The sequence below is a fragment of the Oncorhynchus mykiss genome, chromosome 16, assembly GCF_013265735.2.
Source record: "Oncorhynchus mykiss isolate Arlee chromosome 16, USDA_OmykA_1.1, whole genome shotgun sequence".
NCBI lineage: Eukaryota > Metazoa > Chordata > Actinopteri > Salmoniformes > Salmonidae > Oncorhynchus > Oncorhynchus mykiss.
The window spans coordinates 20,817,320-20,833,283 of record NC_048580.1 but is presented as its reverse complement, the minus strand read 5'-3'; the positions used below and the strand labels follow the sequence as shown (position 1 = coordinate 20,833,283).

Genomic DNA, 15,964 nt, shown 5'->3' with positions numbered 1-15,964 from the left:
CATACACACTGTACTGTACCAGTCAAAAGTTTGGACACACATACTCATTCAAGGGGTTTTCTTTATTTTTTACTATTTTCTACATTGTAAAATAATAGTGAAGACAGCGAAACTATGAAATAACACATATGGAATCATGTAGTAACAAAAACAAATCAAAATATATTTTATATTCTAAAAAGTAGCCACCCTTTGCACTCTTGGCACACTCAACTAGCTTAACGAGGTAGTCACCTGGAATGCTTTTCCAACCATTTTTAAGGAGTTCCCTCATATGCTGAGCACTTGTTGGCTGCTTTTCCTTCACTCTGCGGTTCAACTCTTCCCAAACCATCTCAATTGGGTTGAGGTCGGGTGGTTGTGGAGGCCAGGTCATCTGATGCAGCACTCCATCACTCTCCTTGGTCAAATAGCCCTTACACAGCCAGGAAGTGTGTTTTGTGTCATTGTCCTGTTTGAAAAACAAATGATAGTACCACTAAGCGCAAACCAGATGGGATGGCATATCGCTGTAGAATGCTGTGGTAGCCATGCAGGTTAAGTGTGCATTGAATTCAAAATAAATCAGACAGTGTCTACAGCAAAGCACCATCACACCACCTCCATGCTTCACTGTGGGAACCACATATGCGGAGGTCATCTGTTGACCTACTCTGCGTCTCACAAAGACACGGCGGTTGGAACCCAAAATCTCACATTTTGACTCATCAGACCAAAGGACAGATTTCCACCGGTCTAATGTTCATTGCTTGTGTGTCTTGGCCCAAGCAAGTCTCTTATTATTGGTGTCCTTAGTGGTTTCTTTGCAGCAAATTGACCATGAAGGCCTGATTCACAGTCTCCTCTGAACAGTTGTTGATATGTGTATGTTACTTGAACTCTGTGAGGTGCTGAGATGCAGTTAATTTCAGACTTCTCTGGGTCTTCCTTTCCCGTGGCAGTCCTGATGAGAGCCAGTTTTACCAAAGCTCTTGGTTTTTACGACTGCACTTGAAAAAACATCCAACGTTCTTGAAATTGTCCATAAGACCATGTCTTAAAGTAATTATGGACTGTCGTTTCTCTTTGCTTATTTGAGCTGTTCTTGCCCTAATATGGACTTGGTCTGTATCTTCTGCATACCACCCCTAACTTGTCATAACCCAACTGAAGGAAAGGAAAGGAAAGAAAGAAATTCCACAAATTAACTTAAGGCACACCTGTTAATTGAAATGCATTCCAGGTGACTCCCTCATGAAGCTGGTTGAGAGAATGCCAAGAGTGTGCAAAGCTGTCATCAAGGCTAGCTACTTTGAAAAATCTAAAATATTTGTTTTAACACTTTTTGGGGTTACATGATTCCATGTGTTATTTCATAGTCTTCACTATTATTCTACAAAGTTGACAAGTAAAAATAAAGAAAAACCCTTGAATTTGTGGGCGTGCCCAAACTTTTGACTGGTACTGTATATTTGCTGAAATGTTAAATTATTTTTTATTCAGTGTATTGCTCAGCTGGGTGGAACAGTTTGCTCTTCTAAATGGATAATTTGTGTGTGTAAATAGCGATAAAGATGTCAGTCTTGATGATGTGGCCTTTATTCATCAGAAAGGAATCTCCAGCACTGTTTTCTATGGCAATAAAATATTTTGAAGCTCAGCTGTATCATAAACCAGTCAGTGAGTGACCTTTTGAATGGGACATATTGCCATAATGCTTACGGAACTAGAATTTGAAAAGGAATAGATTACACAGACTAAATTGTGCTTACACCTTAATTAAACATGTAATTAATAATGAAAGTAAGACTGGTATACTACAATGTTGAGAAATTACCATTAAGATAAAATTGCCTGGAAAGTTAACCTAATAATGCACAGGTTTTAGACTGCCACGACAACATTTATTGCGCTTTTGATTACACACTACATTCACCGAAGTCATACTTAACATATGAACATGAACAATAAAATGGAAAGTTTGAAAAAAAATCATCCCACAAAACACAGGTAAACATTATAGAAGACAGTAACACAGGCGTGGTGAAAGATTAACAAGGGAGGTTACATTCAGCAGGATGACACTAACATGCAACAAAACATATTTTTTTTAAAATCTAAAATGATCAATTCATGTACATTTATTCTCTTCATGTCAAAGATCAGGTTAGTTAGAAACATGAGTGATCTTTATTTTGTTTGGCTGCATCATTGATCACAGCATGCATGTGTCTCATACATATAGTATAGGATCTACAGCCAGACAGCTTTGCTGGTTTATCAGCTTTCCCCCGACTGCACCTCCTAATTCAACTGAGGCAGTCCACCATCACCAGCACAGGCATGTGAGGGACAGCTGCCCTTGCCCGTTTGTCATATCCCTGCAGTAGCTGCCAATGGCCTCTTCCATCTTTGGCCAGGCTAGAGGCCACAACCCCTGTCCCATTCGGGAGCGCCTGGGAACACTGGTCCTCATCCCACTGTATCCAGTCAGGCCAGCTGGTCTGGCCCACTCCCAGTCCATTGAGTGTGTTCAGGGTGGCATGTTCACCCTCCGTCAGCATTGTCAGGAAGCCTTTTGAAGACAGAATTGAGACCCAGAACTTCTTACTCATGTTGATTGGGTCCTAGCTACCTAAAGAATGGTTAGCCATTCATGTTGATGGTTTGCTTTAGCACCTAACGTCTATACCCACCAGTACTGCCTAAGGCTGTTCCCAGCTGTCTGTGACCTTCTCTGGGACACTCAGTCTTCTCAGGTTCTGCAGGACAGCCTGGAGGGTCTCCCCTGGCAGGATCAAACAACCAGACACACTCAGACAACAGTAGCTCTCATAACAATGGTTAGCATCCGAGCACTGGATAGATTTGAAAACCTGCGATAGTGTGTCCTACCTAGCTCCTCTTCATACGAATCCAGTGTTGTCATTAACTCAGAGATACTGGTGGACTTCAAGCCTTCTCCACCTGAGGGAAAGAACGAGAAGAGAAATAATAAGTTGCTTTCCAAAGGAGTGGCAGAAGGATATTTGGTTTTGTGCCCATGCAAATGACCCGTCATCCAACAATGCAGCTCACGGCCACCCACCTTTTCCACCAGTATCGCCTTTCAGTTTTCCGTCGCCGCGGTAAGGACTGCCATTGCCGTCGGCACTGAGGCGAGACAGGAGCTCGCAGCGGCAGGCGCGGGCCTTTTCTAGCACGGCATTCATGTCCTGGGCCAGCCTGTGGTTGTCTACCAGCTCTGTGTGCACCTTCCTCCAGGCCATCTTGTACTCCATCAGGCATCCCTCCATCACTGTGCGCAATTCTTTCTCCTGAGACATCTGGCCCTGCAGGCCCTCCACCTCCTCACACCGCTACACCAGAGAGGAGAAAGAGGGGTTGGGCGAGGAGAGGAGCGATGAAGTGGTTTAGAAATAAGGTTTTGGTTTGTTTTTGCTTCTTTATCGTGTAAACACCTTATGTAGCTGAATGGCCATCTCCTGCATCTCAGCCTCCAGCTGGTCAGCGTAGGCCTGCTCCAGAGCATCACTAGGTGGCCGGGCACTACTGTGCCAACGTGCAATCGCTGAGGTCATCTTGCGCTTGGGTCCAAAAAGCCTGCAGTGGAGAAAACTAAGTAAATCAGAATGGAGAGATGTGCGATATTCTATAGTGCCTAGAGTAGGTCTGAGATGGACAGAAAGTCAGTAGACGATAGAATGTGGATATGTCACAGACACTACGAGTGAGGGCTTCGGAGCCAAAGCTAGGTACGTGAGAGACCACGGCGACTTACGTGATTCCCACTTCCTTAAGGTCATTCTCTGTGAGGGTGAGGAATATCCTTAGGTCAATGTCCTGTTCCTCCAACAGGGGGAGGTACTTGGAAAAGCCAATCTGCTCCAGGAACTCAGCCAGATCCTACAAGAGGGCAGGGGTCAAAGGTCAGGTATAGATCAGACACTGCTCGAGGGAAAAACACAAACTCACTGAACAGCATGAAATATTCATGAATGTGTAGTGATCCAACAACACTGACACGTGCCTTGGGACCTGCATAGTTGGGACGACCACCTACAGGCGAGCGCATCCCACAGTTCCCTGGGCCACCGGGCTGCACCGTTTCACTGCTGCTACCATGGCGACCCTTGCCTTTACCGTGATGACCCTTGTTTGCGCGGCGGGAGCAGCTCTTTTTAGCCTGATCCGAGTCCTAAAAAGGACAAAGGTACATTGTGAATGGAGGACAAAAGGGCTCAATGGAATCACCATTGTGGTATGTGAATGCGTCAATGTGCAGTCACCGTGCCGTGTGTGGTTACCTCGTTACTCTCCAGCGAGCCCTCCCGGCTAAGTCCGATCACGCGGGGAAGTCCCTCGCTGCTGCTACTGCTGCTCCTCATGGTGGGCATGTCGTTATCAAAGAAGGGGCTCTCATCTATAGCGGAATCACAGCAGCTGGATTAGCAACATGGCGGAATGGGTAGAAGTGTAGACTGGTATTTCTGTGTAGAGGAAACGTGTAAAGTTGCTGCTGTTCTAGGACGATCTAGTGACAAATAAGTGAACGGTTAAGAGTGCTTAACTATGTAGCCATACCTCTGCTGCTGTTGCTCTGACCGTCCAGCTCGTTGATAGGTGAGGTGACGTCACGGAAACACATGCCCTCACTCTGCTCCCCGACATCACGGAATGCAATGTATCCCGGGGGCGCAACCGCTGGCTCTATAGGAATGTGAATAATAGCTATATCAAACAAGGTCCAACAGGACAGTATCTAGCAGCAGAGCAGTAATTGGATTCAGCACAACCATTTCAACTTCTTCTGTGGAATAGATACAGCTGTAATAGAGAAGTAACCTAAAGAACGCTACCTGAGTGTTTGCTGGGGCCTCCCACTCTGAATTTGGCGATGGCTTGAGGCCCATCGTGGATGCTGGGGCCCTTGGCTCGGCTGCGACTCAAGCGACTCAGTCTGGGGGGAGCACTGCTGTCAGAGTCCTCCGACGAGCTCAGGTCCTCAAAGTGTCCTGTGGGGGACAAATGTAGGTGCAATGAGAACCTAAACTGCTCCACCACAATTGTTCCAAAACTTGAGGTACAAAAAGGTATCAGATTTAAAGAGTAATCTTCTTAGTATGAAAGTCCTCCGCTGCACCTGCTTTGACTTTAGGAGAGCGCATGTCAATGAGGCTGGCGATCTTTGTGTGGCCGTACATCATAGCGAGGGCACGGGCGGTCTCTCCTTTGGCATTCCGCTCATCTACTTTGACACCCTGAGACCAGATTTATCATATACAAACTAGGTTTAGTACCCCTTCAACAGATTTGCATCAGGTATGTATTTGAGACTAACATACAAAAATGACAGTACTGTAAATACTAGTAAATGGAAACCTACTCACATGGTCAAGGAGGCATTGTACAATGATTTCATGTCCAGAAGCAGCAGCCTCCATCAGCGGAGTGAAGCCAGACCCTGGCTCTCTGCAGGTGAGAAACATGTCATTACACACCTCATGATTGAATAGTGGGACATAGATGGTTGTGGTTGTATTAATTTGACTGACGATACTCACCTCACATTGACATTGGCATTGCTATCCAACAGGAACTTGACCATCTGCTGGTGGCCAGTGCTGGTGCAGTGGTACAGGGCTGTCCAGCCTCGAGAGTCCTTCAGCTCCAATTCAGCACCTTGCTTTTGGGAGATAAAACAATTAGGAAATTGTTTCATAGTGTACAATAAAACCACCACCACCCATTACACTAAAATTAAACCTAAACTAAAGTTTATTTATGGTGAAAATTTTAACAATTGTTGATTCAGAAAAGTAAATCTGACCTGCATAAGGAAGTATGCAATGCTTTCATTCCCACAGCTCGCTGCCAGCATAAGGGGTGTCAGACCTTTGCCAGTGGTGGCATTAACGTTCACTCCAGCCTCCAGCAAAAGATTAGCAATGTTGTCATGCCCAATATATGAGGAATACATCAGAGGAGTCCAGCCACCAATGTTCTTGCTGTCCAAATTCACCTCCCCTCTAAAAAAGACATAGCAGGAAATTACTATCAATGAGTGTTGAGAAGCATCCAGTCTCTCTCTCTCACAAACACAATTGATGAGGTACTCACTTTTTAATACACTCTGATACCACATCATACTGGCCAATAGAGCAGGCGGTGTGGAGGTCGAGGGGAACATCCAATTCCTCAGGTCGTACTAAAGTGTTAATATCCCCTAGCCACAGGGAGAGACTGACACCAAACTGCTCCGATTCACTCGCCTCGTCGCTCAACTCCGACATTCTCAACCCAGACCAGGCAAGCTCCCCCTGCACGGCTGTAATCTGCACACAAGATACCCAATTTAAAAAGGATGCCATGGAGGAATGTTTTCTAGCGAGCAATCTTTGGCCTGGTCTCATACTATATGTGTTGAAGCCAACTCTTCTGTCATTGACATGTAGCTAGCTAAGCTAATTTGTAGCCCCTTTTTGGATGGTGCTAACAACAGCTAACTAGCTACGTTAACGTTAGCTAGCTTATCTAGCCATTTTAATACACGAATAAAGTAAAAAACTAACAGAGCTGTTGGACAGGAGAAACAACAGTTTAAGCAATAGTTTAAGCATTTAAACTTACCGTAAAAACTAGTTATTGAGTTTTTCTTCAGTTGCCTAGTCTTCAAGACTTCTCGTTTGCTTGTGTTACAATTACATTTGCTCGGGTGACTGCCCAAAGTTGTGCAGTCAATATTCCTGGTAGTTGTAGTCATTTTTCATTGAGAACTTAATGCCTAAAGTAAACATTTGGGTGGGTAACTTCATTTCCCATGACTCCTAGCTCCAGAAACAGTCAGGGTTTTGTGGAAACTCTCCCCAGTCAAGACTTTTTGAACCTCATCATGTACATTATATTTACCCCAGTCATACAGTATTTGATTGATAGAGATACACAAAATAAGTAGCAAGAGAAACTATGGCATGAAATAGTACACACTGAAGCTGCCCCATGGGCACATTTGTAACGTTGTTCTCCCTCCTGAACTCAAGACCATTGTTGCTGGATAATGCTAACCTTTCAGTTTCAATAAATGAAGAGATGGTCGTAGATTGATGTAACTTCAATGAATTCATGCGTGATGCAGATATTTACCCAAATAATCAATTTTATTAATCAAAAGGTTTACAATACTTAATCAAACCACAACCAATAGCATTATAATCAACCGAAACCATTATTCAGATGGAGAGCATTCAAGCAAAGAACTTTAAAAATGGCTTCATTTGTATTCCTCTATAGAGTAAGACTGATTTCTTGAGCAAATACTTCCCCAGAGCAAATCAGAGGAAGTTAAAGCAGAACTCTTCATTAGCAGGAGTGAAGACAAAAGTTGAGTTTTCCTGGTTCAGCACACTTGTGTTTGGAGTCTGTGCCTGTAAATTCGCTTGTTGACTCTTTGCATTTAATTTTAAGGGTAGAGTCTCTGTTTTACCTTCCACTTTCCTGTGGAAAATAGACTTCTTAGCAGGGTCTGCCACTACTTTGACCTGAGCCGATGTCATTGCTGTAATATAAAAAGATAAATACTTAGTTACCACATATTTCTATCTATCATCATTTGCAGTATTTCTGGTCTGACTTTAGTGTAAGCTGCATGTTTATTTTTTTCACTTCAAGCCTGTTTAAATTTGAACTTCTATTTGTCTTGCTGTATCGTTAGATATTACTGCACTGTTGGTGCTAGGAACACAAGGATTTCAATACACCTGCAATAACATCTGCGAAATATGTGTATGTGACCAATAAAATGTGATTTGTACTAATATCTGACTTTCTCTCTCGCTCCACTCACCAGCATGAATCAATTTGAACTGCTTGTGCTTCTCCTCCTCCATCTTCTTCCTGTAGTCCCCAGACATGGCCCTCATCACCTGCCTCTTCTTTGCCAGGGGGGCTTTGGAGCTGCGCAGCGTCTTAAGGGCACGAGAGGCCTCCTCCTCTACAAACAGCAAAGACTCAAGATATAATCCCACACCAAATGTTTTATGCATCTCATAACAATCTACTGCTTCACTGTTTTTATGAACATCTCACATTTGAATATACTGTTTATCGTACACTTCAGAGATCAACTGGATTATAGAGTCTAAACTACACCCACTCTGTTTTTGCGTAGCCTTCAGAGTAGCCATGCCCAACTCCAGCTGCTCAATGCACCAGTCCAGCTCTCTTTTCAGCTGCTGTTCTGTAGTCTGAAAAATACAACCAAAAGTTGAACTGATATACACCAGCCACACTGAATCAAATGTAAATATTAAATTCAAACAACACCATCACCCACCAGCATTGTGCCATCCTCCCCACGAGTCCCTTCTGTGTCTGTCAAGTTTGTCATCTGTTTTTGCTGTCCTTCGCTGGCAATTTTCTTATGACCAGATTTCTTATTTTTCTTGGCTTTAGAAGATGTGGTTGGCTCAGGTGCTTTAATTACTTGTTGAGCGTTCTGGCCCTGAGGCTTTTCCTCTTTGGGCTCTTTCAGGGCTACAGCCCCTGAGGGTACTGGTGTGCCAATTTCTTTCTCCATCTCCCCTGGTATACTAACAGGGATTTGGAAGTTGAATGCAAAACCAGAACCCTGTTCTGTAGAAGCGGTGGATGTTTTTGTCTGTAATCCTGCAAACTGGTGTTTCACATCTGAAAGGGCAGTTTCTGCCCCCTGTGCTGCTGGTGCACCATCAGGGAAGAAGTTGAAAGTGAAAGAGTTTTCACTGCGTACCCAGAGTTGTTTCTCTGTTCTGCTTTGTTGGTTCTGTTCGCCTTGGGCAGTGTCATTCACCCGGGGCTCAAAGTCTGCTCCAAAACATTGACACAAATACAAGCACATGCAGAGACATATTATTAAAACATCCTACAATGCATAAGAATGTAAAGGAATTTCTTGTAATGACTTGTGTCCTACCTATGACCAGTGTCTTATGCTCTGTCATGATTCACTCAGCACCAGCTATTTCCAGATGACAACTCTGAAGACACTCATATAACTTCTGTTTCTCTCAAATGATATGTAGATTGCTGCAGAAATATTATGCCAAAGCTGAACATGGCATCATGACATAGTTGAACATGACATAAAGTGTAACTAGCGGGTGATCAAAGTATTGTTTTTGCACCCCTAAGGCCCTTTCTCACCAAGTCTGTTGCGTTTTTTGTACGAATTGTTGTTTATTACGATATAGGCTAATGATATAACACCAAGCTTAGCCTATAGCTCTAGGTCTATCTAGGTCTACCTCGCTACGGCTGCTGAGTGTAGGCAATGCTCGCTGGGAAGCAGTTTCCTGCGCTTCCCTCAATGTGCTTGCGTTGCCATGTCTAGACACAATTGTATACCTAGAATCAGTTTGTCAAATGATGATGGGGTTTAAAAAAAATAAAACAAGCAAAACTTTACATGCTGTTTATCATATACTTCCCTGTGCTGAGACACGAACACGATCAGTCTGTCAGACAAGTTTACCTTTGTGATAAAGATCACGTGTCCCTGATAACAATCCCTATTGGTCAACATATTTTGTTGGAAAGCGAAAATACGCAAAAATCAAACCTGTTTCGAATAAATAATGGCCGGATTGCAGCAGGACGATATTTCACAATTGGTGTGAATGGCGTCGTATTGATTTTTTTAACGGACCTGGTGAGAAAAGGCCTTTATGCTCACCTTTGAAAAGATTCACAACGCTATTTCAAGCAACCAAATAAAAATGTTTGGCAGACTTTCTTCGAAACGACAGGCATGCATCACTGAGCTGTATCAAATACATGTGTGACTAATCCTAACTGTGGCTATGTATGAACCGGGCATGTATCAAGCATTGTGTACACGTCCATCGTTATTCCGAACCGGCAAAGTTTCCAAATACTTTTGGTTCCGCTTTTCATATTTTTGTTGTTGCCAGATGCCACTTTCTAGATTGAAAATTAACTAAAGTGTTACGTTTAATTTGTTTACCGGTATGTTGTTTATCGTTAAACTAGTCTCACATTTCGCTTGGATAAACTTGTTAGAAATGTGATTCAATTTGTAAAGAAGACTGCGTCATTGTGGTTTGACCAATACAAAGCGTTTTGCTGATGTTTGTGGGCAGGTCTACAAATCAGACAAAAAAAGTATAAATAGAATGTGCCGTTTCCGCTTAACGAACAGTCACGGAAGCGGTTCAAGACGGCATTTGAAAAACAGTTAAACGTCTGTTTTGGTCACAGAGGTAGCTAGTGAAGATTTTATCTAAATTAATGCGGTGTGTGGTTCATGTCAATGTTCGTTTTTATGTCAATGTTCGTTTTGATATTATGTAGGTAGCCAAAACTATCAAGCGAGGTTTTGTTGTTAGCTGGCCAACGTTGGCTAACGTTACTGTAAAACAGAGCTAGTTTGTCTCGACAGTTAACTATAGTACCTACCTAGCATACCGTGTTTAATGTTTACGATTTGCGACATACAAGCGACTCGTTTTGATTGTGCTGTGTGTTCTACGATTTTCGTTGAGTACGGTAATTTACCTCAACTAGGCCTTGAAGGCCATTGTGTGGCAATGGGAATATGATTCCTCGTTGTAGGCGCCATGTTACAAAATGGGCAGCTGCCTGGCATCTTTGAAGATAAACGAAACGTGTAGGTTACAAGCCGCGTAATGGTGGCTTGAATAGCAGATTAACAGTTGTTGGTGCGCACATTTCTGAACAAGCGGTCAGTTTGGTTAGCCCTTAACAATCTAGTAATGAGAAGTTAATTACTGATTTTGATGGTGGTTTTAGTACCACGCCGTGGGTAGTTAGCTATTCCAACTAGACATTTTACATAGCTAACGTTAGTTTCAATTGACCCGCCACTGGTTCAGATAGTTGGCGCCCTGCTTCCAGTGTGTTCAACCATGTCCTGTTCCTGGCTAGCCGACTTGCCAGTTATCAAGTGGATATCTAGTTATCGCATATTCCACACGATTACAATTCTATTTTCCACAGAACGTTATTATGAAACTACACAATGCCGATCTCAATTTGTCATTTTGGTGCTTTATTTTCTTCTATCATGGCTGTCGTTTCCTACTAGCTGCGGTAGCTAGCTTGGCGGCGTTAGTATAAGGCCCGTGTGAAGCTAATATTAGCCTATTGTCGGTATTGACTGTAGGTGCATGCCAATTGATACCTTTCTACTGCAATAATCTAGTGCACCCACACTAGCCAGGTCTCAACGGGTCAATTTGCTGGCCTTCAGTAACCTTGACTAAGGATCATACTGCGCTTACTTTAATACTATTGCCACTCTGTTCCTTACACATTTGAATTTGATGTATTTTCAGAAGTCAAGTGAGCCATGGCACGTACTAAGCAGACCGCCCGTAAATCCACTGGCGGAAAAGCGCCCAGGAAACAGCTGGCCACCAAGGCTGCAAGGAAAAGCGCACCATCTACTGGCGGTGTGAAGAAGCCTCACAGATACAGGTAACACTTCACCTGGACCTTCTCGATTTTCTGCAGTGTTGGACTTCTGGGCAAATGTTGACTGGCCTGCAGATACTTATTTTAAATGTGTTGTGTAGGCCGGGTACAGTGGCTCTGAGAGAAATCCGTAGGTACCAGAAATCCACTGAGCTTCTGATCAGGAAGCTGCCCTTCCAGCGTCTGGTCCGTGAAATTGCCCAGGACTTCAAGACTGACCTCCGCTTCCAGAGTGCAGCCATTGGCGCTCTGCAGGCAAGTAACTTTATGATTTGGATTGGGAACAGATTGAGTTTGTTAGGTTTAGTCACATGGGTGCTAATTTTAGAATTACCCATGTTTAAATGTTGGACCAACCAAAGTGTTGAGCCAGAGGACTTGCTTATGGTTTGCTGCTGCACTAAAAGGGATACTTCGGGAGTATGCTAGTAGGTACCATAGACTTCCAGTCATAGCACTAAGGCTAGTTAGCATTAGCTCACAACTTCCTTCATACTGGAAAAACAAATAGTCTACACAAATTAATCTGACTCGGGAATTAAAGAGCACATAAAACAATCTAAGTATCCCTTTAAATTAAGATGTAATTGTTACTTTTCTGAGAAATGCTTGTTTTCTCCAAATACAGGAAGCCAGTGAAGCATACCTTGTTGGCCTGTTTGAGGACACCAACCTGTGTGCCATCCATGCCAAGAGGGTCACCATCATGCCCAAAGACATTCAGCTGGCCAGGCGAATCCGAGGCGAGCGTGCATAATATGAACACTTTTTGAACTCCCTCTTTGGAGGGTAACTAGGTGGGCGGGCATGGTTGGGGCTGTGTTTTCTCTGAACTATGAATTAGTATGTACTAGTTTCAATTAATTTTCTAATGTCTCATTGGTAGGATAAAGGCTTGTGATTTATAGTACAGAAGTAGCAAGTGTCTTGCCAAACATTCCTAACCTCTCAGGTTTTGAAAGTGTATTTTAGAAATGGTTGATACTTTCAGGTCATCTTGTAATGTGCATGAGTCATGTGGAGTAGAACTGTTTTAATCTCATTTTGGCCATTTATTGTAAATAAACTTTCCACTACCTCATGTTTGGTTTATTACCCCCTCTATGGACATTCTGGGCTGATAGTGTATACTTTCTTGGTATACCTTGACTGAGGGATAGTAGTCATTGACCAGGCGTTGTAACGTTCATGTGCAACTTTGCAGAATTAACAATTTCTTTGACATGGTGTTTTTTTTGTCTATAAAATGTAGTCCATCAGCAATTTCCTGGTTGCTGAAATTCACAATTTCTGTTTTGAAAAGTGTAGAGAATCATTATTTTCTAAACCGCTGTGATATTTTCCATAACCAAAAATACTTTCATCTGGTATACCAAGCCGAAAGTAGAACATGCTAATACGGAACTTGCCTTGAAGACAATCTTGAACAGAACGGGTTAATTTGCTCTCAATTCATTCGGTCGGGCCAAAGACTTGCGACAAATGCGTTGAGCTCGTTTACGCATGAAGTTAAACCACGTTGCTGTAAACCCCATGCGATATGCTACGTAAGTTACTACGTCGAATAGCATTGAGGTTAAAGGCAAAGGACTAAGTGCTCTACACATGTGAAAATGAATGCCATGTTACATTATGCCTATAGCAAATGCATGCTTTTTGTTGGCGACATATTAAAAAAATATGCAGCTGTATAAAGGGCAGATACAAAATGGACGCCCCGTCTCTTCGGTAGAAAACAGGGATAACCCTAGAAATGTAACCAGGCTCAGATTAAACAAAGCTACATTGTTTTAACCACGTTGAGGCTATACCGGACTTGTTGTGTCCATTTGGCCTACGGAATTTATCTGCATGAATTTGAGCAATAAAAGCCTCATTCAATATGCTGGGATCCGCACTGTTCGGCTGTTGCAAGAGCGCTTTTGTCACTGGTATGAGGCAGTTCAGTGATCGAATTCAAACATGGGGTTTACCGCCAACCACAATCCGCAAATAGCTAAAGCAGAGTGCAGTCGTGTGCTAAGTAGATCAAGTGATATCGGTATCGCCTTAGGCTACACTTGTCATCCTTACCGCCAAGCGTTTATTCAAATTGGATAATCTTTGGATGCCCGCAGCAGTCGCACCATCGGAAGATATACCTTGGGCTGTGTGTTAACATTTAGACTACGTTACCCAGCAGGCTATGCGGGATGCAGATGGTTAAGGATGGCTAAACATGGAGTGTTCTAGCTGAAGTATATGTCAAACGTAAAACCCACGCCCCGGTTTGTCATAAGGAACAAACAGCCTACAAATGCATATTCCTGCTCTTTTCCCGCGAACCAAACATTTAGTGTCAGACTCGCTCAGGTGCAACAAATTAAAATGTGCTTCTTTTTCGATGCTGATTTAAATTTAATTGAGAAGTATTTTTTTGCAAACATCCTTTGAATTGAAAAGTAGTTCTCGAATCTAGTTTTTCAAAAGTAATCTGAATACAATATTTTTGCTGGTAATGTAACGGATTAGTTGCGGGTTTTTGTAATCCCAACCCTGTCCATAGCCAACACTTTCCATTATTGTTGAAAATTGGAAAATGTGATGGAACCCCTAAACTTTTTGGTATGTGGAAGCTTGAACGCCAAAATGCTTTGTGCGCCACACCACACAGCATTTTACTCAAATCATTTTGGAAACCCCTCTGGTGGGGAAAATGGAGATTATAGAATAATTGCACAAAACTGTAGCCAATTGGATGGAAATGTATACCTAAACTGGTAATTAGGACTAAATTGAGGCCATTTTAATTCAAGCAAAATTACTTATACAAAGCAAACATGCTCAGTTAAAGAACATTTAAAAACCAGAGGTTAAAACAAGTGGCTCTACTAAAGGCATTGCTTCAAATACATGAACTACAATTACATTTCTGCAAAACATAATTCAATATAACTGGGTCATTTCACTCAGATTTGCTTAGTGTACATGTCATTCTGCAGAGGCTTGGTAATGGCGCCTGCCATTGTATGTCAAGTATTAACTGCTTCAATGTTACCTTCACACCATACTGACAACTAAATGTTCATCATAGATAGTCTAATCTTGATGAACAATGTAATGACAATTGGATTTTGGACCATAACTATTGAGCCTCTGCACTTATGGACACAGGTGGACAATAGCCAGAACATTACAATACATCTTATGAACATTGCTCATCGGCCTGAAAGCATACACCAATTGTGCATGCCATAGACATGGCCTAATCTAGCTCAAATTAATAGCCTTAAATTATACATTTTTTTCATTGCACAATATTATCTAGATTTGCTTTGTTCTTCATCTGAGAGTAAGCCAGGTAACTGTTCATAGAGATTCTTCTCAAGCTGTTCATCAATAACCGTCTCGCCCCTCAGTGCGCACCACAGCAAGAAGCTCACCCCTAAGAGACTGATGGGGAGGACTTTCCACCACGGCCGCTGATACTTGCTTCCCAGGGACTGGTCTACATTCCAAGTCTTGTGACTGGCTTTACTGCTCGAGAACTTGATGGGTTGACTAAACTCCTCGTCATCCTCATCTGCTGGTTTCTTTGACTTAGCCAGGCAATGGGAGGTCAAGCAGAGGGTCCGTATATGGTTCAATCTCAAAAGAAAAAGGAAAGCAACCTTTTTAGAATCTACAAAAACACTTAAAAAGCCAAAGTGACAACTGTTACAAAATATCAAGAAATTGAATTCAATACAATAGTGCCACCTGTTGATGTACTTTGGAAGCTGGCCTGGGCTGTGAATTCTATCATCTTTTGGCTACAACACACAAGCTATTTAGCAATCATGTAATCTTTTCCCTTTTCATTTTTTAAAAAGCTTCAGATATGCAGCTACTCATGATCACAGATCTGACGCAGAAAATGTAGCTAACTAGCAATCCCTGTTAACTAATGCGTAAATCACTCCTAACTGATCAAATATGAGGTGCCGGAAGCTCCAATAGAACTCCCAAGTCAAATCGGAAGGTCAAATAACCAATGACAGTACATTGGGAACACTCATGCGAGTGATGATTTTAAAACCTGAACCAAATGTGTACTACTTTGCTAGCTTGCCTCTGTCAGGTTTGACTCATTGTCATTGAACCACTCACTGTCCATTAAAGTGAACATAAATAGCTATCTGGCTATATTTCTCATATTGTACATACCTCAGCTTTGTCTTGGTACCATCAATCACAATCCTACGACACAGGGAATATTGTGACGAACTAGATAAAACACGTCCTATTCTCGACATTTTGTAGAATGGTCATGTCATGGCAAAATCCTCAATTCGAAGCAGGTCATGTAACATTTCGTTCCACATATAACAATGAGCCAGATATTTCACCGGATGTATAAATGTGAAGCATCCGGCTGACGTTTCCACACACGACCAAATATGGTGATGACAGGAAATCCCAGTAACCGGCAGTGGGCGAAGATGGAGCGAGAGTGAACTGCGTTTTGTAGACTTTA

The 15,964-nt window shown here is 42.6% G+C and overlaps 4 protein-coding genes across 9 annotated transcripts; 1 reads left to right on the top strand and 3 right to left on the bottom strand.

The window, feature by feature from the left end:
• Positions 1 to 1,565: 1,565 nt before the first annotated feature.
• On the bottom strand, positions 1,566 to 6,743 carry anks3 (ankyrin repeat and sterile alpha motif domain containing 3). 2 transcript variants are annotated; one of them, XM_021565159.2, is made up of 16 exons: positions 6,610 to 6,743; positions 6,100 to 6,314; positions 5,810 to 6,008; positions 5,544 to 5,665; positions 5,370 to 5,451; positions 5,123 to 5,240; positions 4,839 to 4,994; positions 4,564 to 4,689; positions 4,287 to 4,402; positions 4,010 to 4,177; positions 3,761 to 3,885; positions 3,441 to 3,582; positions 3,068 to 3,338; positions 2,875 to 2,946; positions 2,676 to 2,767; positions 1,566 to 2,554 (listed from the first exon to the last, which is right to left on the bottom strand). In XM_021565159.2, exons 2-15 carry the CDS (start codon positions 6,270 to 6,272, stop codon positions 2,685 to 2,687), a joined length of 1,953 nt encoding a protein of 650 aa, XP_021420834.1. In that variant the 5' UTR covers positions 6,273 to 6,314; positions 6,610 to 6,743; the 3' UTR covers positions 1,566 to 2,554; positions 2,676 to 2,684. The 2 variants fall into 2 exon arrangements, with proteins under 2 accessions (XP_021420834.1, XP_021420835.1); XM_021565160.2 differs by having other exon boundaries at positions 4,043 to 4,177.
• Positions 6,744 to 7,117: 374 nt separating this feature from the next.
• Positions 7,118 to 9,881, bottom strand: c16h8orf33 (chromosome 16 C8orf33 homolog). Of its 4 annotated transcripts, none has more exons than XM_021565165.2 (6): positions 9,689 to 9,881; positions 8,930 to 9,042; positions 8,747 to 8,820; positions 8,132 to 8,222; positions 7,823 to 7,969; positions 7,118 to 7,534 (listed from the first exon to the last, which is right to left on the bottom strand). In XM_021565165.2, exons 2-6 carry the CDS (start codon positions 8,955 to 8,957, stop codon positions 7,311 to 7,313), a joined length of 564 nt encoding a protein of 187 aa, XP_021420840.1. In that variant the 5' UTR covers positions 8,958 to 9,042; positions 9,689 to 9,881; the 3' UTR covers positions 7,118 to 7,310. The 4 variants fall into 4 exon arrangements, with proteins under 4 accessions (XP_021420840.1, XP_021420838.1, XP_036802370.1 ...); XM_021565163.2 differs by having other exon boundaries at positions 8,312 to 8,820; positions 9,689 to 9,880; XM_036946475.1 differs by lacking the exon at positions 9,689 to 9,881 and adding an exon at positions 9,319 to 9,537 and having other exon boundaries at positions 8,312 to 8,820.
• A 231-nt stretch (positions 9,882 to 10,112) lies between these two features.
• On the top strand, positions 10,113 to 12,550 carry h3f3d (H3 histone, family 3D). 2 transcript variants are annotated; one of them, XM_021565167.2, is made up of 4 exons: positions 10,113 to 10,235; positions 11,331 to 11,472; positions 11,571 to 11,724; positions 12,098 to 12,550. In XM_021565167.2, the coding sequence occupies exons 2-4, from the start codon at positions 11,345 to 11,347 to the stop codon at positions 12,224 to 12,226; spliced, it is 411 nt and encodes a 136-aa protein (XP_021420842.1). In that variant the 5' UTR covers positions 10,113 to 10,235; positions 11,331 to 11,344; the 3' UTR covers positions 12,227 to 12,550. The 2 variants fall into 2 exon arrangements, with proteins under 2 accessions (XP_021420842.1, XP_021420843.1); XM_021565168.2 differs by having other exon boundaries at positions 10,162 to 10,268.
• Positions 12,551 to 14,232: 1,682 nt separating this feature from the next.
• c16h16orf91 (chromosome 16 C16orf91 homolog) lies at positions 14,233 to 15,862 on the bottom strand. Its single transcript, XM_036946476.1, has 2 exons — positions 15,655 to 15,862; positions 14,233 to 15,096 (listed from the first exon to the last, which is right to left on the bottom strand). The coding sequence occupies exons 1-2, from the start codon at positions 15,741 to 15,743 to the stop codon at positions 14,769 to 14,771; spliced, it is 417 nt and encodes a 138-aa protein (XP_036802371.1). The 5' UTR covers positions 15,744 to 15,862; the 3' UTR covers positions 14,233 to 14,768.
• Positions 15,863 to 15,964: the final 102 nt, after the last annotated feature.